At 42.6% G+C, this 23,202-nt stretch overlaps 1 protein-coding gene and 2 long non-coding RNA genes across 4 annotated transcripts in view; 2 read left to right on the forward strand and 1 right to left on the reverse strand.

The window, feature by feature from the left end:
- Positions 1-23,202, reverse strand: part of LOC308057791 — a 140,261-nt gene that overhangs the window by 79,454 nt on the left and 37,605 nt on the right. The gene's annotated exons all lie outside the window — the stretch shown is intronic.
- LOC308057788 lies at positions 157-6,906 on the forward strand. Its single transcript, XR_013925455.1, has 3 exons — positions 157-961; positions 1,808-3,368; positions 5,322-6,906. It is a non-coding gene; the product is annotated as an uncharacterized lncRNA (long non-coding RNA).
- Positions 12,068-16,942, forward strand: LOC308057786 (uncharacterized protein). Of its 2 annotated transcripts, none has more exons than XM_080411841.1 (2): positions 12,068-12,626; positions 16,220-16,942. In XM_080411841.1, exons 1-2 carry the CDS (start codon positions 12,507-12,509, stop codon positions 16,448-16,450), a joined length of 351 nt encoding a protein of 116 aa, XP_080267967.1. In that variant the 5' UTR covers positions 12,068-12,506; the 3' UTR covers positions 16,451-16,942. The 2 variants fall into 2 exon arrangements, 1 of the variants encoding a protein (XP_080267967.1); XR_013925453.1 differs by lacking the exon at positions 12,068-12,626 and adding an exon at positions 14,330-14,364.

A 23,202-nucleotide genomic window follows, 5' to 3' on the forward strand; every position in this document is an offset into this window, starting at 1 on the left:
GTCACAAAGGGAAGATGCTTCCTACAAATTGGGGTTTGTTCTAATGGAAATAGGTGACTTGTGAATAAAGAGGGCAGTGCAGAGTTGTCTTTTTTCCCCATTTTTGGAAAACAGAATGCATTATTGTTCCAGTTTAACAATAGGTTAAATGGTTCCAGTGCAAGTAGTTATCTCTTCATTGCCATAAAAAGAAATCCATAGAACTCTATCGGTTCTGATTCTGAATCAAAGAATGAAAATAGCTTCTGAACAGGGTCCTGACTAATAATTCATGTGCTGTGATATCTGCATGGTGTTTCTTCATTGCCTTTCACTAAAATTCCTCTTTCCTGTGAAACCAGTTGTGTTTGTGGGTTTGGGATCTTTTTTTCTTTCCTCCCCTTGTTCGCAGTTCCACTTGATTTTTTTCTGGTGGTGTTACAACGAACATTGTGCAGTCCTCCTAACGCTTTGTCCATCAGTACTGTTTTCACTTTTTTCTTGTTCATGTTTTAAGAGACACTATTGTTTTCTTTCTAAGGGCTGTATTTTTGTTATGTCTTGCATCATGAGTGAATTCAAAGTACTTTCAATGGCATAATACACTTTGTAGTGTAGTTTTGTGAAAATGCTTCTCTATGAATTAAAAAAAAGATCATTTTATATTATTTCATGGGTAAACCCTGAATTAATCAATCTTGGATGTGGTGTTTCTGTCTTCTAGAAATACGTGAAGCTTAACTTTATTTTTATAGGTTAAGAAGGAAAAAAGCAAACAAAGATGTTCAAAAGTGCAGGCCGTGGCAAAACAGGAATGTGTGGATAAATTAAATAACATCACTAATCGGCAAATGAAACAAAAGATTACTGTAAGGAAGAATGACTGTTTGAAAATGGAGAATGAAAACACGATAGAAGAAAAAGACAAAAAGAGTTTTTCATCTGGGGAGAGCTCAAAATTGATTAAAATGCCAATGAAAGGGTAAGCTAAGGAAATAATCTCTAGCTCTTATTTGTAGTACTATGTAAGTGTCTTAGGTTTTCTGATACTGTGGTAGTTGAAGTAGTTTCCTTAGTGGTGAAAGCCATAGTGAGTAGTCCACTGCTTCTCAAAAAATGAAGAAAAATTCTTTTTAGACAAAATGAAGCGCACGATGGAGGTTCAAATTTATTGCCTGCTCTAAAAAAAGAAAAGGGGAAAACAAAAGAAAACGCCCACCTAAATTCCTGTGATTTCCATGTCAACACTGAGGTAAAATGCATCTTCAAAACCAGAACTGAAGACTGGAAAAAGCAGTTATTTTTGTAGGAAATGGCCACCTAGAAAAGAAAAGTAGGAACTTGGGGTTTGCTACTACTCCCTTTTCTAGGTGATTTTAGTGATCTCCGTGCAGTTGGTGTTTTCCTTTTCATTAAGTTAATATGCCCTTTGTCGGGAGAGGGGAAAAGATGATATTACCAAACCAATCTCAAAAGTCTAAAGAAGGCACACGTATTTTTATGCAGACCTAAGCAGGAGCTTTTTCTGTCTGTCCTTCAAAGGAATCTCTGCTCTAGATGCTTTCTGTAACGTGGCTGTTGGATATAGTCCAGCTTAACCTGGATCCAGCTCAGATTCCACGTGTCCCCCTCACTCTAGGGGAAGGGTTTTAAATACTTGGGCATATTCCACGATCTTTACAGTCAAGTCTGTGATTTTATCATAGCTATTTTTTTGTCTCGGTTGTTTCTGGACATCATCTTAAGTATGTCTGTTTCACAGAAATATTTTTTTATAAACCTACTCACTTGGTGTTTTGTTTTTTTTCTTTCTTTCTGTGTAATGCAGTAAAATTGCCCTGAATGCCAAAGGTGCAAAGGAAAGTAAAAGACAGCCTTCAAAGCAGAAGGCTCATCAGCAGATGAGCTCTTCCAGTGGCAATCATGGTCAAGTACCGGATGATAGCACTTCCAGTGAAACATCTGAGGATGAAGGAAGGTATGCATATAAGGAATGTTGAAAATAAAACTCACTTAATGATAAAAATTGGCCTGAGAGCTAGAGGCAAGTTTGGGTTTTTGTTGTGTGTTTAAGGTTTTTTGTAAACCTGATGCATATGAAGATTCTTGTTCTTTCGTGTGACCACCTGATGTTCTTTCTTGTTCTTTCTTGTTCTTTCCTGTGACTACCTGATGCGCTTTGTGTTGACAAACACTTCACTTCTGTTTAGAGTGCTTTTGAACATGCTGGCCAAGTCAACAATAAGGTCACGTGCACGAATTCTGATTAATTACATGAGTGTGTGTGCACAGGCATAGAAGTATTTCATGTGTTTAAAAAGGGTGAGGTATCTCAGTTTTTTCACTGCAGGTATCTCAGGATTTTTTGCCCTGCTCCCTGCTCCACCTTTTCTCTTGCAGCTGTGTACCCTCCTGACTTCTTGCCCACCCTGAACTTACTTGTGTGGGTTGTGGCAAAGTGAGAAAGAGAAGTTGTTGACACTGTTCAGCCCTAGCTAAAAATCTGGTGTGTTATCAACACTGTTTTGGTCAGAAATCTAACACACAGCCCTGTGTGGGCTGCTGTGAAGAAAATAAACTGCGTCCCAGCCAGACCCAGGACACCAGAGAATCCAAAATTACAGTTCTTTGACCTGTAGGAGAAGGATTCTCGGTACTGAAGAGAGCTAAACCCCTGGTATTAAACAGGGAATGCACGTAAGCGTATAGCTACATGTCTGTAGCTGTAAGATTTCTGTCACTTTGCGTGAAGTTTAGGGAACAGTTATTTCAACTATTTGCTTAATATCTTGCGGAAAAATTAGCCTTCCAGTAGACGTTAATAGCACACAATAATTGTTTCAGTCTTGAACTATATCTAGCAAAGTTACTATACCAGATTTTAGTTTAATTCAGTTCTGCAATTAAGTTTTCAAAGCAACTGTAGGTATTATTCATAATGCAAAGTAAGCATTTCAGTACTGAAATATATTTCTTGTTTTCTAGACCTGCAGCAACAACCAGGAGTGAAAGGAACGAGGTACTGTAAAACTAGTTTCTTGATAAACAGTCTCTATCAGCTTTTAATCACTTAGGTGGGAGCAGTGTTTATGTAGTGATCAACCAGATGTACAAATTGCTGCTGGTATGCAGCTTTATTGTATTTGAGACAAATCTGTGGGCTGTGAAGGAGAGAATGAATCATTCCTGCATTTGTAATGGTCTGTAATACTAGACAGTGGAATTACAGAAAGTACTGTATTTTTTGTAGGTCAGCATACCAGTGGAAGTAACTGATGACCCTGGTTTAACTCACTCATCTGACCCACCTTCAGAGGATGTCTGGTTACAAGCTTCAACCTACAAGGAGACTATGCTGCTGTTGGAAGAGCTTAGTGTGGTTCATATGGGTATGTTTTCAAGTCTCTGTCTTCAGCTGTTACAAGTTCCCCTTAAAACATGATTTCTTTGTATGCACTCCAAAGTATGTTAATTTCATATTTTGATATAGTATCTCTTTGTGACTAGAGATCCCCCTCAAAAGCTGTGAAACTGTCACTTAACCTGAGATGTTGCCTGCATTGCCAGCCGACGTGCCTTACGTTATCATTGGTTCTCTGTCTAGTCAGAGCTGGAGAAGCAGTTTCTTGCAAAGTACAGTTCAGCTCCTTCTAATGCGGTCATCAAAAGTCAGCAAGAGCTTTTTCTTCTTTATATCCCCTTGATGTGGTTTAAGCCCAGCCACACCTAAACACCTAAGCACCACACAGCCACTCACTTGTTCCACCCCAGTGGGGTGGGGGAGAGCATCGGAAAGGGAAAAGTGAGAAAACTCATGGGTCGGCATGAAAACAGTTTAATAGCAAAAGCCACGCACGCAAGCAAAGCAAAGCAAGGAATTCATCCAGCACGTCCCATGGGCAGGCGGGTGTTCAGCCATCTCCAGGACAGCAGGGCTCCGTCACGCATAACAAATACTTGGGAAGACAAAGTGCCATCACTCTGGATGTCCCTCCCTTCCTTCGTCCTCCCCCAGCTTTATATGCTGAGCATGATGCCGTGTGGCATGGCACGTCCCTTGGGTCAGCTGGGGTCAGCTGTCCCAGCTGTGTCCCGGCCCGGCTCCTTGCGTACCCCCAGCCTGCTGGCTGGTGGGGTGGGGTGAGGAGCAGAAAAGGCCTTGGCTCTGTGTGAGCGCTGCTGGGCCATAAGGAACACATCCCCGTGCTACCAACCCTGTTTGCGGCACAGCTGTAAAACATGGCCCTGTACCAGCGACTGTGAAGAAAATTAACACTATCCCAGCCACAACCAGCACACCCCTCAACAGCTAATGAGAAAGAGTACAGCAAAATAATGGCTTTGCTTAAAAATAATAAGTACATATATATAACAAATTTCAACTGTCATAAGATGCTTGCATATATGCACAAGGCATTATATAAACATAAGCATCACTTACTAGGGCTCTTAAACTATGCTAAAATTTCATTAGGCAAGTGTTAACCTTGGCTGAAGGCCAAACTCCCCGCCCAGTGCTGCCACTGCCCCTCATTGACGAAACGGGGTGAAAAAGCCTGTGGGTCAGTGTGAAGGCAGGGCTGTCACTTCCCAGTGACTGTCACTGGCAAAACGGACTCCACCGATTAAAATACATTTGGATAGTGAGAAACAAAGACCCAAAACCTGAGAAGGACACGTCGGCACCCCCCCTGCTCAAGCTCTGCTGCGCTCCTTCCCCGCCACCTCCCCAGGCAGCACGGGGAGGCTGCGGTCTGCAGTCGGGACGTAGCAGTTTCTCTCTGCTGCTCCTTCCTCGTCCCTTTTCCCTGCTCCAGTGTGAGTCCTCCCCCAGGCTGCAGTCCTTTGGGGAAAATCTCCTCCAGCCTGGGCCCTCCATGGGTCGCAGGTCCTTCGGGAAGGATCCGCCTGCTCTGGCACGGGGTCCTGCGCAGCACTGCGCTGTGGGTATCTGCTCCAGCATGGTTCTCTCAGGGGCTGCAGGGGAATCTCTGCTCTGGCACCTGGAGCAGCACCTCTCCCTCCTCCTTCGCTGACCTGGGTGTTCGTTTGCGGGGCTGGTTTTCACATGCTTTTCCCCTTCTCTGCCCGTGTGGTGGTTTCACCCTTTCCTACGTTTGTTTTTCCTGAGGAGCTGCCAGCACGGCTGAGAGGCTCAGCTGTGCCCTGCGGTGGGTCCATCGAAACCGTCCATGTCCAGCACGGGACGACCCCTGGCTCCTTCTCACAGGGACCTTCCCGCTACCGAGACCTGCCACCTGCACCTAATGCAGCAAAGCATTGAACAGCTTGTACATTGGGCAGTATTTGTGCAGCTTTGTGTCTTTTCTGTCTCAAAACAGGTTCTGCTACTTTGTTGAAAATGCAAAACATACTTCTTGAATATGAACAGAGAATAGAACGTCAGAAAAATCAGTATAAAGCGCTCTCAAGAGAAGTAAGGAAATTGGAAGATGAAAGGGAGGAGTCACAGTTCAGAGCGGAGAAGACTCAAGATTTGAAATCCGTATTGGCTCACCAAGCAGCAGAATGGAAAAGGGAAATCCAAAGCCTTAAGTATGTAAATTGTGGTCTGATAATGTATTATCTTGTCAGTGGTTTTGTTCCGAAAGACACTGATGGTGCAGGCAACAGGATGAGAAGTTTCCAGTCTTTTGGGTTTGGGTTTTTTGAATCCCGTGGGCCAGTTATGCTATGAAGTAGATAATGGGAGAGGGGAAAAACGTCCGGATACCAGCTCCATGTACAGTCTTCTGGATGTTGTTCTAACTTTGTTTTCTAGCAAGAAAAGAGCAAGAGAGTGTGTATGGGGAAATCAGATTTATAAGAGAGATTTGAGAGATGGTTGGGTGGTGGTTTTTTTTTTTCATTTTGTCCTTGCAGCTTCAGTGGGCCTATAATACTAGGATTTCTGGTAACTCCACCCAGTGCAAGTCAAACCAGAGCTTAGAGCATTTGTTTGCTTACCTGTTTGTTTGTTGGAAAGGTCAAGTTTGGGATTGCCCCTTTCCCCACACTCCTGAGCTAGACCCGGAGGTGTGAGGTTTCTCATCGTTGTTGACATCACGTCAGACAGGCGTGGCCAGCAGGCACCGTAGGCAGTTCAGCAAGGACAACTGCAGAGCCCTGGCCTGGGAGGGGAGATCTCCTTGTGGTGATCCCCGGTGGGACGGCGTGGCTGGGGAGCGGCCCAGGCAGAGAGCGAGCTCAGCAGGAGCCACCGTGAGCTGGCAGCTGGGGCGGCCCGCAGCGGCCTGGGCTGTATGGAGGGCAGCAGTGCCAGGGCCCTGGGGGCAGTGAGTGCCCACCCCTCCGCAGGGCTTGCTGAGCTGTGTCTCGAGCCCGGGGCCCGGTGTTTGGCCGCCCAGCCCAGGAGATCTTGCCCAGTCCGTGTGAGGTCGGCAGGGAGATGCCGGGCTGGCCCGGGGGCAGGAGCACCAGCCCTGTGAGGGGAGGCTGCGGGAGCTGGGCCTGGGGGAGTTGGGCCTCCCAGCGCGGGGGAGGGGGGTACGAGGAAGAGAGGCCGGTCCCAGCTTGGCCTGGGTTTGACTTCAGCAGGTGTTCAAAATCCTCAAACATCTGTCAAGTATAAAGAAGTAGTATTTTCATTCTAAGTGAATTCTCCAAGCAGCGTTAAATTTATACTTTCAAAAGTTACACTTTTTGCGAAATTACACTAGAAATTACATGTAAAGCTTTCTCCTTGCAATATACGCCATTCAAATACAAATGTTTCTGTCAGTCTTTCAAGTGATTTTAGTGGTGGTTGATTCTTGTTTTGCGGAATTTCTAAAGCAGGCTTTCAATTGGCAGTTCTTCCCTTAGGTTGACACTTGATTTTTTTAAATTTTTTTTTTTTGTCCACTATTGTGAGTATATGGGAAAAAATAGTCAAAATAATGATCAAACACAAAGCTGCTTTCTTGTTTGGGTACCATGGGCACACCATGGTCCGTTTTCTACCATGTCAGTGCTCATTGCTGATTGTTTCAGTTGGTAAAGAAGCTGACCTTCCATAAGGCTTTCCTTGTAAGTCAGCTTCAAAATGAAATTGCTGTAGTTTCTCCCAGAGGTAGATCCAACTGAGGTTTAAAACTGTTTTTAATCGTATTCAGCTTAAACCCCATGCATTTCTGAATCTGGTTTTGAACACTGACATCCTTCTTGAGTAAACAGAAGCTGCTTGTTCTGCCTGTGGGCAGCAGTTGTTTTAGACTTACAGAAGGCTGCTGAAAAATTGTCGGGTCTGCCATAGGTAAGTGGCGTGCTGATTCACCAGTATTACTTCTGGTCACTGAATCCGTAATATGTAGGCAATGCTCAGTATACTAAGAAAATGTGTACTAACCATAGTAAAAGTTTACGATGCTTTGATCTGATGAGACAACAAACTCCTTTTTCAACAAAACGGCTGTAATATGAAGATGGGTTTTTTTAATTTTATTTTTCTAGTGTGCACACTGGTGTGTGTTTCCCTATACAAACTTACAAATAACGGATAAATCACTCAAAGTTTTTTTTCTCTATCTTGTACAACTGATACCATGCACAACGGAATGAAGTTAGAATTCTTTAAAAAGTTGAAAAGTACAGTAAAAATATGAACTCTGAAAACATTTAACATTTTTTATGGTTTGAGTTGTCTCTGCAAGTTCATCATGTGGAATATCTACTTTTATATCAGTGCTTTTGTTTCTCAAATCCTCCGTTAAATCCCAGATGTTCTTTGAAACAACAAGAAGAAAAGAGGCTCAGAGTAGAAGTGCTGTGTGAGAAAATGAGAGAAGACCTCCGAAGGAAAGAAGATCAATATTGTAAAGAGATGGAGGAGAAACAGAAACTTGAGTTACACTCTAGGAATTTAGAAATGGAGTTAAGAACACTGAGAAAGCTCTTGAAACAGGTATATTAAATAATGAATTAAAGTCTTTGTCTTATTTTCTGCTTCTTTTCAATTGTATTCCAGTATGCCTAGAGAAGGAGGCGCTTTGTTCACGGAAGAGGCGTTGGATAACAATTGTCAGATTTTGAGAACAGTAGATTACAGTTGGTTCACAATTGGGCTGTTCCTTTTTTTTTTTTTTTTCCTTTTCAGTTTATTATTCCTTTTTTCTTTTTTCAAAATTGAGGTTTCATTTGTGTTTCAGGCAAAGCCTTACGTTTTTTTGAATTACTACAAAACATCCTGTATTTCGCCTTCTTAAATTTTCATAAGAAAATTTAAATTTATTTATTTATAGGTGGATTATCATAACGATGGGGAATCAAAAATGTTTTCAAGTATGCAAGGGAGAATGGGAAGATGTATTGCTAGCTCTGTTTTTTCTTCAGATGCAAGCAGTTTTATTGTATTACTGTAGGTTGAAGAGGAACGTGATGAAACACAGAGACAGCTCTCTCAGGAAAAGAGGGCCAGAGCCCTTCAAGAAGGAATTTTGAACAACCACCTTGGGAGACAAATGGAACTAGAAGAAGGGACAAGAAGATCTATAGGAAAAAAATCAGAGGTAAGCAGATTTTTTTTTTCTAATAATAAATTAAATTTCACCATGTTTGTTTTAAAGTCATAATAAATCTTACATAACTTTTTCTGTTTCTTGATGGTTTATTTACTGTTTACCAGTGTAACTTATCTGGGTAAATACCTTTCTTGTTTTCTCTTATGTCTAAAAGTTCTGGAAAGCAGCATCACTCCTGTATGTACCTGAATTACTTGTGCAAGTAGGAAACTAATAGAAGACACTGTTTACACCGTTTCTTAACCTATCTGTTATTTGTCATTTCACAGACATTTCGTCATCACTTTTTAGGCTTTCTAGCAGTGAAACACCTAGCTACCTATGGCAAGGTTGACCAGGAAGAAAGTTGTTTGACAGTGTTTGTGTTTCCATTGCTTTTTTTTTTTTTTTTTAAATTAGTTATTCCCTTATTGAACTTACTTCAAGTATGCCTTTCTTTTCCACCTCCACATAACTAAAATTTTATGATCGAATATCAGCAATGAATTCAACTCTCTGTAAGAGTTAGAGTAACTGGAGGAGAAAAAGCAATCATAAACACTGTATTAAAAAAGATCTTGAAAAGAGTTTACTGAATTTCCTAAAGAATGTGCAGTGCCTGGAAGCCTTTTTGTTCTTGGCTGTGCTGCCCAATAAATGTAGAGTGAATGTGTTTAAGTGGAAAAAAGTTATACATAAAATAAAGAGGAAATATACAGGACTATTGCATTCCGGGGGTGATTGAGTTTTATAGCTAACTTCCAGTAACACAAAAGGATAAGTGTTCAGAAGACATTTGAGAAGGAAAATACCCTTTCTGGCCTTGTGTTTACCAGATCTGTAGCACAACTAATTCAACCTTAAAGGCAGTATTATAAAGGCATGCACATACAAGAAAGCGCTGTCATTTTAAAAGCTTTGGTTGCTGGTTTAAGGGGGGAAAAAAACGTAACTGTATATTTGGGATGTTCATTTAGGTTTTAAGGATATGTTGCACTTCCGTTGTGTACGTACGTTGTACATGTGCATGGGTTCACAGAGTAGCTTATTGCCTGAAACTTCATCTTTGAAGTCATGCTTTAGTACTAGAAATGTTAAAATGCAGTTTATTGCTGCAGGTTTTTTGTAGATTCATTTCCCAATTGGCTCTTTATTCATGTTCCCTGTCCTTCAGGAATCCAGCACTGACAGAGAACAGGATCTGTTGTACAAGAATCAGTTACTACAAGATGAGATTGCTATGCTAAGGCTAGAACTCACTCAAGTAAGACTTAGGCACCAGGAGGAAGAAGGAAAATATTTAAAGGAAAATGAGACCTTGAAAGAAAAAAATGAAGCTCTCAAAAAGGAACTTAAACTGAACAAGGAAGCGTTAAGACAAATGTTTTTTCAGTTCAACACGGAGCTGGACTTACTAAAGACAGAATCTGCAGTGCTGACTTCCAAACTTGAGCAGACAAACAAAAGCAAAGACAGACTAGAGACAGAAATTGAATCATTTCGTTCCTCCCTGAACGCTGCAGTTCAAGAACTTGAACTTCATTTGTCATCAAAAAGCAATGCTGAACGAAGATTTCACAGAGAACGTGATGAATGCCTTTGCTTGCAAGTCGAGCTCCATCGTGACCTCTCTGGCGTGCAAGAAACCAACAAGAGCTTGTCTCTGCAGCTGTGTAAAGCTAAAAGCAAAGCTAATAGGCTAGAAAATGAGCTTCACCAGTTGAAGCAAATGCTCAGAGAAAAAGCTTTGCTTTTAGAAATGGCAAAAAAGAATTAAGTCAAGGCCAGTGTCGGGCAAAGGAATGTGATCATGCTTGACAACTTGAGAAAGATCCAGTAAGCAAACCTGTAATAAAACAGGAGTCCTTGCAGGAGCGATTGGCCCAGCTCCAGAGTGAAAACCTTTTTACTCCATCAGCAATGGGAAGAGATGCAGAACAAGAGGATCATGAAAGAAAAAATAGTGGATTATGTGCAGCACTGTTTTAATGACATTTTCAGCAAACTTAGAGCTGATACAGAAAAGCAAGTTTATCTAATAGAAGAGCGAAACAAGGATTTAAATGCCAAGTGCACTGATTTAAGGGAACAAGTCTTTAAATATGAGACTGACGTAGTAGAAAGACAGGTAAAGTATATGCGTAGAAAGAACAATTTAAAGTTTGTCCATTCTTGAAATTAGTTTGTTCCTACAATGTATCCGGTGTAAGTTATATGCATGGGACCAAAGAATACTGATTTGTTCTGGTTTGTTATGTTTCTCTCGGAATTGCGGAAAGTTTTGGCAACGGGGATATTAGTCCTCAGATCTAAGCAGAGAACAGAAAAAAGGTATCCAAGTCTAAGCTTTGATCAAGAAAGGTGATTCTTCTCTAGAACTTTTTTTCATCTATTTTCCTTAGTCCATGTTATGCCCTATAGAATAGTCTTAAGTATTTGATGGTGTTGATGTAAGTATTGCACTGATGACATGAATGAGAGTGGTATAAAAGGAGGAACCATCCAATACACGAGGGCTGAGAAATGAAGGTACAGAGAAGTGAAGTGGTTGGGGATAGATTTATATGAAGCTTCTATAGAGGGGAAAAAATAGGTTCTCTGTAAGCTGCTATCAAGATTGAAGAGTATTAGTAATGTCCAGCTGTTGATTTCTGTATGTGTTTTGAGGGTTCTGAGGGGCCTGCCTGTTCCTCAAAGTTCATGTCAGACGGTGACCTTAAGCTTTCTCTTTTATGATGTGTAGCCACACTCCAGCAGTACTGTCAATCATTGTAAACTGTGACTTGCTTTGTATTCTTACTAGCAAAATAATGGGTTCCTTTTGAAGATCATGTGAGAGAGTGTGTGTATATGGATATAGCTATATATATATATGAGCTATGCAGATTTTTGTAAACCTAATCTATCAGTACTTCTAAAACGAGCTGAGTAAGAAGACTACAAGAGGATGTGATTCAACATACCCTTAAAGTGTATCTCAAAGGAGCTTTCAGATATTTGTATTCATTTAATTGTATTTGTATAGTGAAGAAACAGAAGAAAGAACAATCTAACACAAAGTCCTGCCTTCAGTCACCAGAGTAATATTTGCAGTCAAACTGTGGCTCTCAGATCACAACAGATTTCTTTGGGTTTTGTTAGGAAAAAAATACCTGATTGCAGTGTGTTCCTGTGTATTGTTCAAGGAAGAACAATACCTGAGCCTTTTTTATGTGTTAGGAAACAGAAATCCTCGTGAACAGCTGCTGATAGTCAAAGGTTCTCAGCTGAGAAAGATGACGAGAGGTCATCATCCATGCAGATGCCTGCTGCTGGCAGGCAAAATTTCATACTTTTGGGTTCAATCTAGACAGGTCTAATTGTATAATAAAATAAGTTAAAGGCGTATTTCATGTTCTTAGAACTTTCTTCATGCTAATTGAACTGTTTTGTTAGGGCATGTTTGGACAACTGCAGCAGGAGCTTGCTGATGCACCTAAAAAGCAATCTATGCCAGAAGCTTCACTTGAAGTTACTACACGCTACCACAGTGACCTGGAGAGAGACAAGCTGCGCTTGCAAAAGGAGTTGGAAAGAAAGTTGAAAATTAAGGTACTTAATGTATTTAACTATATGAATAAATCTGAGTGTAGCTGTTGAAAGTAGGAGCGAATGTTGTCCTTTTGCACCACCTTTTGCAGTGTTCTTACGAAAACTGAAGTATAGAGGGAACCAGAGGAGCTTTGCAGGAAAGCTGTAGGGTGATTTTGTGTGTGTGTGTGCATGTCATCTTATCCCCCAAAGTTGTAACCTCATCCTGTCGCTTCTAGAGTATTCCTTCTTCCCACCAGCTCCAGCTGCTGTTCTTGGTTATGGTTCCTAAGGTGTGTTTTACACTCCACATCAACCTTGGCCATAGGTCTTGGATGGGTGGAGGAGAGCTTAGGCCTGTTTCTGTGTAAGTTACTGCATTCTCCTGCGCTCTTGTCTTTTCCGGCCACCTTACTTTTTCTTCTGCCACTGTTGCTTTCACAGACGCAGAAGCAGAACATGCTGGCTCTGACATCCAAGGACTTGCACAGCACGTGGGAGGAGCACTTGAAGTCAAGATCCCACCTTGAAGAGCGCGTTGCTCAGCCGGACGAGGAGAAGGCTGAACTGTTGCAACAGGTGAGCCCAGAAAATTCTCCGGGCACCGAGGCAATACCCAGGAGAACCACATGCACCTTCTGGTCAGGTTCTTACATATCATTGCTTTCTGTTATCCCTGCCATTCAGGCTGCGAGTACCTTATCGTTTGGGGGTCACGGAGGAAGCAAATAAAAGCTAGATGGGTATCTTTGTGTAAGTTCTGGAGTGGCTCTGTTGGGAAGAGTTCCCAGTTTGGTTTGCTATCAGTTGAGCACATTGAGCAAGGCCACAGTTCCCAGTTCTTCCTTGGATTTTGTGTGGTCATCTTCTGACCCCTTGGTTTCTAGGCAGGTTTAAAATGCTTGATGTTTCCAGTGCGTGTATGGAGGAGCTGCTGTATGTTTTCAGCGTAGCGGGAGCTTAAAAGCCTTGCAGAAAAACATACTGAAGGAATGCTGGGTAAATGAACGAGTGCTTGGGAAACAAGCAGCGCCTGCCAGTTGCCAAGGGGCGGCCTTCCCCTTTTCTCCTTTTCTGTAGAGGGAAAATGGAAGTACAAAGTCAAAACAGCTGCCAGCTCTCCTCTGGTGTGGCTGAGAAAACACCAAGAGGAGGAAAACCAGCATGTGGCTAAGTAAATGCCCACACAGAAGAGGTGGAGGTAATGGCCGAGGGGAATAAAATGTTGAAGAACTCCAAAAGATCAGATTCCTCCACAAGCCCCTGCCTGCTGGTTGGTGGAAGATCCCATGAAAGCTTTGGATGGATCGATGTTCTCCCATGAAGTGCATACCTACATAATCCCTACTATGAGCAGAGGCACTGCCAAAAGTGTTCTCCAGCATCTTTTCCACCTGTTATGTCTAGAAGAGGATGGCCTTTGCTTCAGGCGAGGGCATCTGTTTCTGTAGTTACATATTGGTCTGTTTGATGTGAAACCTGAAGTGATGGATGGGATAGCCTCGGGAATTCCGTCCCATGGCATTCTGTGGAATGTGGCTAACGGATAGAGACGTCCGGCAGCTTCTCTGTGGAGAGCGCTAGATGCACAGACTGTACGTAGGTATTTTTCCTGTGCTCTGTGTGTGTGATACATCTTTCTTTTCTCTTTTGAAAGTGCGAGAGTGAAAGAAAGGAAGTGAAGAAGCTGGTAGAGTTGAAACGCCCAGTTGAACTACATCTGGCCCAAGAAATGAAAAGAAACCTCGATCTGCAGAAAGACTGTAAGAGGTACGGCTTTTTAGCGTGGTGAAGAGGTATCCCTGCGTAGGAGTCATGTTTTATTAAACTTTAGTGTAAAAATAGGTGTACCTAACTGTGAGCAGATGCCAGCCTCGTGTTAGTACTTGCAAGGTACTTCTGTACACCAGCCCCTGGTTTTCAATAGCTGCCAAAACAACTGCAGATGCAGGTTGCCCTGCAGTTCTCCTGGGAAAAAGGGAGTCTTTCATTCCTCTTTTCAGGTGAAATCTGGACTCTCCAAGTGTATGTGGCACAGGAATACTGTTTTTTCCTGGTAATTCCTGGTGCGTCAAGTACATTAAAGATAAAGCAAGCTGTGTCTGTGCTGTTTACATGAGAGTATGTGAAAAAGTCCAGTTTTGTTTCTTTTTGCTTCATTGTTTTCATGACTAGTTTGCTGTGCAGGTTGAAGAGGCTGCTGAGCAGAGCTACGAAGGAACTAAGGGTGTATGAGGCGAGAGGGGGACTGTCCCAGCTTAATTTGCAGGGAGAAGTGAAGAAAATGGTCAATGAAATTGGCAGATTAAGAACAAAGGTGAGCTTTATTTTGTTTGGGTTATTGTGGTGGTTTTTCTTTTGTAACCTTTATTCTTTCTTTATACTTCTTTTCATGTTGTTGATTTTGACTACTTTTTTCTTGGCTGTATTTCTGAAATTATTTGGCTGGTTTTTGATGTTCCTTCTATGGTTACAGTAGTAGGCGACTGTAATACTGATGTAGCTCTTAGGGGTAAAGATGGAAGTGTTACGTACACAGCAGTATCTGCGAGGGCGCATCAGGGGTAGGCTGTCCTGCAGAGGAAGGGCAAAGCAAGAGCCACAGCAAGGCTGGCAGGGTCTGTGACCACACAGGCCAGGGATCAGCCCCACAGGCCCTCACCAAGAAGAGCAGAAGAGTTCTGGGGACAGTTCTGGGGACAGTAAGCAGAGTCCTCCAAGAGTGCAGATCACCAGGCCGGTCCATAGGGATGGGCAGGTCTGCAGTCCTACTGGGACGTCACGTCCATGGGTGAGGGCCAGGGCTGAGAGCAGTGAAGGCCCAGCACAGGCCTGGCTGCAGCTTGAGGCCGTGGCAGCATCGTCGGGCTCCGACGGATGCATTCCCTCTCGGAAGAGAGGGGAGTAACGCCACCATCACTCGGAACAACTCTGTGCAGTTGGCCTTGCCCAAGGTCACCCCCTGAAGCCTGTCTCGGGCACGAGTTGAGCAGGAGGCAGGTGGGGGTTTGCTTTTCGGAATGGTGTCTTTGCTTCCCAGGGCACGATGCAGTGTGAGGTGATGCGGAAAAAACCCTGTAACTTGTTGCTTACTAGTAGCTGACTCAGTCCGTCTTTCCCTTGTCATGGAGACCCACAAATGCTTTTGAGGTTGCTCTGGCTGTTCGGTAGCATGGAACCTTTTAGCTGCTTCTCCGCTCATTACTGAGATAGCTGTGTTTCAAAGTTATGCTCCTTTTTAGAAGATATTATTGTAGAACGAGTCAACTGCCTTGACAGTGGCTCACTTGTAGTTCACAGGTTAGCAGCATATTTGTGTTCCTGTTGGAAGAGCTATTTTGAATGACAGGGAATGGAATTACGTTTGGGCAATTTTAAATAAGTGTAAAGTTTCTACGTATTTTAGAGACTTTCAAGTGTTGACTCTGGTGGTTTCCCCCTCTTTTTTAAAAATAAAAGATGATGGGATATCATGTTTTATGGTTAATAGGTATAGACGATGGATGTTTCTGGAGGGGGAAAGAAGGGGATAGAAGCTGTAGTTGACCATTGGGACCTATGGGAACTCTGATATTTCCTGGAAATCTTTTGAAAACAAACTGTAGCTTTGACCTAAAGAGACTGTCTTCTGCCACCAGTGCTGTAAAAGCGGTGTTCTGAACCACTATTTCCAGATCTGTTAGCGTAATGGAAGGAAAGGGTATCCGTTTCTTGCCTTGTCAGTTCTGTGACGAAGCTTTGACCGTGTGACAGCATGTGAGAGTTCCTCTGAAGCATGATACATGGGTTTTTTTCTGATGAAACCAGAATGTGGCTGTGATGTAACTGGGTATGGGTGTGTTTGATTTCCTATGATCGTATGAACATCTCGCAGAAGAATAGCCCTAGTGCTTTTCAGCCTAGCCCTGCGGGTGTAATGCCGCTGGTTTGGTACCTCTTGGTCTGTGACCCACTGCAGAACTGAGGAAGGATGGGAACCTGAGGAATGCTGTCAGAAATGATGTGAAAGCTGTTCTTGTTTTAAAAGAAGAGCCTGGTTTCACTTTTGTTTTAACACTGAATCAGCAGATGATAAATAGTCTTGATGGCCAACTCCTTTACCAATTTTCACAGATTTGACTAATTTTAGATCCCTCTGAGTTCCCTGTTTTTTTCCCCTTTCCTGTCTACAGGTTGATGAACTTTCCCAGCAGCTGGAGATAGAGTCTAAAAAAGGCATGCAGCTAGAAGCACAAAATCATGATTTGCGAGAGGAGTTGTCCACCATGCGTGGGAGCCATGAAAAACTGGAAAAGAGCAAAAGCCAGCTGAAAGAAGAGGTGGCTAATCTCAAACACCATATGGAGACTAACATGGTGGATCGCAGCCAAATAGAACAATACAAAAGAGAGGTGGAAGAGTGAGCTGAACAAGAAATAAGACAAAAACTGCAAGAAGTCAATCTGATTTTGCAGGTAAGTTAATTTCTTATGTGTGTCTGTTACAGACTTCTGTTTTGGTTGTCATTTTTAGGGGCGGGGGGTGGTGCCTGATTCCATGTGTTACGCTGTACTTCTGTTTTTCCTGAAGGGCAGTGGGAGAAGGGAATATGGTTGGGCAAGATGCTTTCATGTGCGTGCAGTGTGCCTGCAGGCCCTGAATCAAAAACTTGCCAAGGTAGGTTTTCATTTTGCAGTTCTTGGAGGGGTATCACTGTCCACTGGTCTGTTCTCATTGTTTATCCTTGAATGGGTATTGCAACTTAGAGTTGTCACAGCCAGGCATACACATCTTCCTTAGTCATTGCACAAGGGGCAACGCTCAGAAAAGAAGTCACCAAAGCTGCAGGGTGGGGGCTGGGGGTGCGGCATCTCCATGATTTCTTTGAGGAATGCTATGCCCTGTCCTACAGAGATAGTGTTCCTTCATCAGCAGCTTTGATAAGTAATAGTGCTAAGATGGGGGTTCTTTCTGAATGAAAAGAATCATTTAGTGTGGTAGTTCCAGGGTTCTGCCCTGGTCGCTGATGGCAGTGAGGAGGCACAGTTGCCTCGCTGAATAGAGCTGGGCCCTTGAAATTGGGTGCACGCAATTGACTGGCGAGGAGAGTTCTCTTTTTCTTTGCGGTGGTTGAAGGCGTGTATCTACTTCATATGCAGGCAGCCTCCCAGGACAGATTAGAACAAATCAGAGCCAGTCGTCATGCTTTGCTGACAAACCAGCTAGACCACAGAATTGGAGACCTCGAACGTGAATTGGACAGGATAAAAAATACCCAACGAGACAGTATTTTTCAAAAAGAATCTGTACAGGCAGAAGCGGAAAAGTACAAAGACCTGTACCTGGAGGAAGTTAAAAATGGAAGATGCCTAGGAAATAAACTAGAAGGGTAAGTCCATGCATTTTTGGGGTGATAATAAGATACTACTTCTTCCTCAAGCAGTTTTCTTCGTTAAATACCTTTTCTACATCTGGTCAGCATTATGCATAAGATAGCATATTTGTGATGAAAGTACCTTAAGGGTCCCCCCTGTTCATTGGAACTATCTTCATTTCTCTTCAGTGTTCCAGCAGTAACACCACCGATCATGGGCATTAATAGGATATTTTTGAAGTTGAGTTTGTTTTAACAGGCAGCCTTTTTGCCAGTCTCTAATCTCCTCTTCTTACTCTAAGTATGGCAGAAAAGATAATGTCATGTCCTTTACTGCTTGAATAAGGATAGGCCCTTCAGAGAACAGCATTTGGTGCTGTGAAGAAGAACAACAAAAATCTTTTGGCTTCCATTTTAGCCGCATGTCATAGGTTTCAGCTTTCTTTGGGAAAGGAAGGGTAGCCCAGAGTTCTTATGCAGGTGATGTACCTTTCAGGAAGAGCTATGTAAACACACGGTGTGCACAGACTGCTTTGAGGCCTTAATGCTGAGAAGTCCAAAGTATTGGTTAACTCTTGCTGCTTCTTGCAGGTAGTGTGGCTACCTAGAAATAGGCTCTTCAAAAAAACTCAGATCAAATTATGGACGTTTTTTTTGGACTCTCTTAATCCCTTCCACTTTGAGAAGTCAAATAATAGTCAAAGACCTGGAGGGTAACTTTGCGGAGGTGTTATTACCAAAGATAATTCTTTGTATGCTTCTGAATGTTTCAGAGCTAATGAGAGACGAGCAGAAGCCAATGCTAAGCTCCTTCAGGAGTGCCATAGAAGCAAACCTTTAATTGCAAGCAGCGCTGTCAGTGGTCCAGTTCTGTATTCAACTGAACTGGGACATACTAGCAACGATCTGGCACTGAATAGAAGTCTAAATCTAGGAGGAAGCTTCCTAACCCCAACCGTGAATACGTTACCATCAAGAAACAGAGTTGAAGCCTATGTGGCTAAGGTAAGCGTTTTTAAATACTGTTCTCAACTAGTGTTGAAGAGTATCTGTAAGCAAGGTTGTGCTTTTCAGTCTAAAGTCAGAATCCATTTCTAGTTCCAAACCATATGCTCTAATATGCTAAACCAAATTGCTCATCAAACCAGTATACAACTAGGTGGTAGAAATGAAGACTTCTGGTCATTAGGGTTATAAAATTTCCAGAAGCGCTCAAAGACCAAAAAATACTGAGTTCTAAATGATGAACTGCATAACAGGTTTTTTTTGCAAGTTCTCTTTTGCAAGAGAAACTGTGATGAAGAATACTGTGGCATAGGAAGCTGCCAAAGAAGCTCTTCAGTAAAATTTAGTGCCGATGCCCCATCCCTGGCAGTGCTCAAGGCCAGGCTGGGTGGGGCTTGGAGCAACCCGGTCTAGTGGAAGGTGTCCCTGCCCATGGCAGGGGGGGTGGAACTGGATGATCTTTAAGGTCCCTTCCAACCCAAGCCATTCTGTGGATGACCTTTTTTAAAACAGCTAACTTTATGATGAGTGCAAAATCCCATCAGACATCTTTGTTTGAGACACCTTTTCCTCCTTCACTGATGTTCATGCTAGCAGTTTCTTCACTAGAACTTGTTTTAGTACAATACCAACAAAGGGATGCTTCAAAACTAGGATGGTATGAACAGGACACGTAACTTCTCACTTGAGTGTGGGACGTATGCTGTGCATAGGAGGCATTTGATTTTGTGGGTCCTGCTATGTGGTGTTATATGTAACTGCTCCTCAGGAAGTCTACAGAGCTTTCTGATTTTGTACAAAAGCTGCAACCTCTGCAATACCTCTGGTCAAAGTGTGCCCTGTAATTAGCAGTCAGCATGATAGCACATCCCTCACAGAATGGTAAACGTGATATCATGAGACTTGGAAACAGATGTCAGTCGTTGTAATCCGTTTCCCACCTAGCATAGGACTGAGGCATGGGCAAGCTTGCCTGTTCAGTCAGTGTCTGTCCCTCGCGTATTCTGTTGTTGAATGGATGTGAGAAGCATTCGCTCACTTTTAAGCCTTACCCTGGTTCACTGGTCCCACCTACACTGGGAAGAATCCATTTAAAATAACGTGTCTACATACTGCACCTGGTTTAAGAAAAAGAAAAAACCAAACCAAACAACAAAACAAAAATAGACAAAGCGGTGTGTAGGTAATGCGTAGCAGCGGCAGTTAAGAGATGAACTTTTCTGTATCATTGTGAATGTGTTTTTTGTGTCAGAGGGGCGGACAAAACACTACCTAAAGAACGTGGGAGGCAATTAGTACTGTACCACCTGCAGGGATTATTCTGCACGCAAGCAGCAGAAAGGAGGCGAAATTCAGGGATCCACTGCAAAACTGAAGTAAGGAGAAAGCCAGGACAAGGGAACAAGAGGGACAGGGAGCAGGGAGCACGTGAGGGCAGGGGAAAATGAGAGAGAGATGGGAGCGAGATGTTACAAGAAGAAAAAGGCAAAGGAGGAAACCATCCCACTTCTAGGAAAAAAGCTGTCCTAGTTTAAAAGAAAAGGATTTAACAGTTATGGTTTATTTTTTTGAAGAAGAAACAGGAAAAAAAGAATAACCTCCCTGTTACTAAATCCAGCTGCACATCTCTTTATGATATTTCTTCCTGTAATCACCAGTTAGGGAACAACTGAGACTAATTGTAGTGGCACTGCCTGTAGCCTCAAGTCACCTGACGTTCAGTGTATTCAGGGAAGTCTTAAAACCTGATCTTCTCTGGAGTCCTTCAGAAGAAAGGAACTGAGTTCTCAGAGGTGCAGTAGTTGCTAGAGGACTAGGTGAGTATTTCACTTAGAACTGCGGGCTTAATTGTTCTCAGTCGGGTGCAGTATGTCATGTGCATAACATGCATCTGAGAAAAGAGGATTGAATTGGAACGTAAGACTTTGAAGTCAGGAAGTAACAAAAGGGAAAAACTGCATGTATCCCTCTGCATACAATAATGGGTGGCAAATCTCAATCAGTTTCCAAATGCAAAATCACCAGATGCACAGTCTGTGCTGTCATTTCCGCAGGAGTCCCGTGCCATTCAGGAGGCAAGTTGGAGCATGAGGGAAGAAATCAGAGATTATAGTTTTAGTCTGTTTTGAAATGCTTTGCTGGTTGTGCTGCCTGGTATTCTGTCTGTTCACCAGACTGTTTCAAAACAGAAGAATTTCTCTGACTCTAAGCCTTTTCTTCACTTCACTGTTTACTTCAGTTATGCCTCAGCTTTGTTTTCCCACTAACCTGGTTCCCTTCTACAGAATTTGCCTTGCCTTTAAATTCAGGATGCTGCCTTGGCTGGAGATGACAAATGCTTCTGCCACTGAAGCTCTAAATGACAGGGAGTTAAGAAGCTGAAATTGCAGCGTGCCTCAGGCAGTCCTTTGAGGCTTCTTTTTTTAGTCAAAGCTCTCTGCAGATTTGGTGTTCCTTGTAGTAGCTTCCTCAAGGTGAGAAAGGCTATTGGAAGTAGGGAACATGCCAGCCATTCTGAAGAGGAAGATGTTTGTGTAAATTTCGTTTGTGCAGAAGCTTTGAAATAGCTTCAGGGGCAAAGAGGTGAAAATAGTTCACACTGCTATTATTCAAAATGATGGTAATCGTTGGTCCTGCAGCTGTTGGAAAAAACCCTGGTAAATGATGCTGACAAGAGGAAGGAGTGCTCCACTAGCAAGTGGACACAGTTTCTTCTTTAGACTTAACTAAGGAATTTGGTGTTTAAAGGCTTGAAAGATTGCACCGTTTTCCTAAACATTAAGCATGACTATCAGTGATTACACATAGAGCCGTACATGTTGAAGATGGTCATATCACAAGTTCAGCAAAAAAATGAGCGTGTTATTCTTAAAAAAGCATAAAGAAATGTGTTCCATCACAGTATAGCCCCTTCCCCTTTATCAAATATATACGCTACAGAAATGAATAACCTTGAAGTGCAAAAGGATCTTTAAAAATACAAAAAAAGTTCATATTGGCACAAGCTTATTAACCAGTAGAATCCCAATCACATGCAATGTCTTCGGGTTTTTTTGGTGGTTTTTATTTGTATTAGAGCTTCAGTAATGTGGAATAAATTACAAGTACTTGACAAATTCTGTGCATGTAATTAGACAGTGACTGTAGCAACTAGCAATTCAGTATTTCAGACCTGCTCCCTTAGTCCATAGACTAAGGCAAGGAATGTCTCCTGCAAGTGCTGCAAGGAGGTTTTGGGACTGGAGTCCTGTTGTTAGGTTTAACAAATGTCAAGCTTAAATCCTCAGAGCTGTGCAAAGGCTGGTGAAAATGAACATGGGTGTCTTGACAGACAAGAACAGTGAACTCTGCAACCAGGGTGAATCAGTGGATAAATGAAACCAGTTTAATGTGGGAAGGGAAATGTCTGCTTCCTACTTCATCTTCCAATTTCTGTTCCATTTCTGATTTGGCTTTCTGCACTCTTGTAGCAGTCTTTGTTGTTAGCTTTTTTACTTGCTTCATTTACATGTAGGCCACGTTCTTGTTTCTCACTGAAGACCTGTGAACTTCAGGCCGTTTTTCTTTCTTCTTCAGCTCCTTCATCAAAAATCTGTCCGTCTCTCTTCTCTGCAGCCAGATACATGGCAAGGTTTGCAGCCAGCATTGTTTAATGTTGGGATGGTATTTTATACTGGAAATGTTGTTTATGCTGTTAGGTTTTGATTAAAACTTACTGATGTATTCACATTTTCCTAACACTGCACATATTTTGAACTTTAGTTTGTCCAAGTGAAAGAATGACTGCTGCAGGGGACTTCTCTGCTTTATGTATTTGTAATGCAATGGCTTCTGTGGTAGTTAACCATCTGTGAGATGTAATGCAATGGCTTCTGTGGTAGTTAACCATCTGTGAGATGATAGTCTATGGATTTAATCTGTTATAATGGAACTTTGAGCTCTAGGAGTAGGCTGGTTTACCCTCCTTGCCACTTCTGATATACAAAAAGTTCTTGGTGGTCGCAGCAGTTGTGTCTAGGAACTCAACTTCAGAACAGTACTGGTACTCCAGACTCGGAGCATCATCTCACGGAGTCTTACAGGATCCAGCTTACTCTGTGCTAAAGCAGCCTGTGTGGATAAGTAGTAAGTCAACACCACTTTCTGAAAAAGAACTGTTGAGAAGGTGCCTGCTGCAAATGAACACCTGGTGTGTTACCGCCTGAAGAGATGTGCAGTGAGGTGAGAAGTACCTGCTCAGGAGGTTTGGGACACTCAGCTGTGATGCCTTTCCCAGGGGTTTGGGGGGAAGGAGAAAAGTGGAGGCAAGTTAAGGTCCTCGGAGGTGTATTTTGCCTGGCTCTTCATTCATTCCCTTTTCAGAAATCAGTGTGTTGGCTTTATTTCCACCTATTTCTCTTCCCTCAGACATGGATGAGAATCACAAAGACATTGATGGAATGGATAAGAGGAAAACAAGACCTTTTTCTTCTCTTGATTGATTTGTACATGTTGCAGAGGGTCCTGTGGACCTTCTAGTCATTGTGAAGACTCAGGAAACCAGGGAAAGTGGTTTCTTCTAACACCTCAACTGCTACTTATTTGCTTGGGATTGGTCCTGGGTTTGGGCCGTATTTTGGTCTAGGCATTAGTTTTCCTGCTTTTTTCTGTTACCTGTGTCTCGTCTCAGGAGTTAGGGGGTCCTTTCTCCCTGGAATTTTGCTTCTGCTTGTACCTGCTGGAAAACAATTAGAGATTTGGGGGGTCCTTTTCCATTGTTCATGCAGCTCTGTTGGCACAGAGTATTTCAATGAAGTA

The sequence above is a fragment of the Falco punctatus genome (assembly GCF_963210335.1).
Source record: "Falco punctatus genome assembly, contig: scaffold_34, whole genome shotgun sequence".
In the NCBI taxonomy this organism is placed as follows: Eukaryota; Metazoa; Chordata; class Aves; order Falconiformes; family Falconidae; genus Falco; species Falco punctatus.

Excerpts from the sequence above, each read along its gene's own strand:
- LOC308057786 (XM_080411841.1), top strand. The coding sequence starts at position 12,507 with ATGCTGGCTCTGACATCCAAGGACTTGCACAGCACGTGGGAGGAGCAC. Across the intron at positions 12,627-16,219 it reads AGGCTGAACTGTTGCAACAG|GTTGATGAACTTTCCCAGCA; the intron begins GTGAGCCCAGAA and ends TCCTGTCTACAG.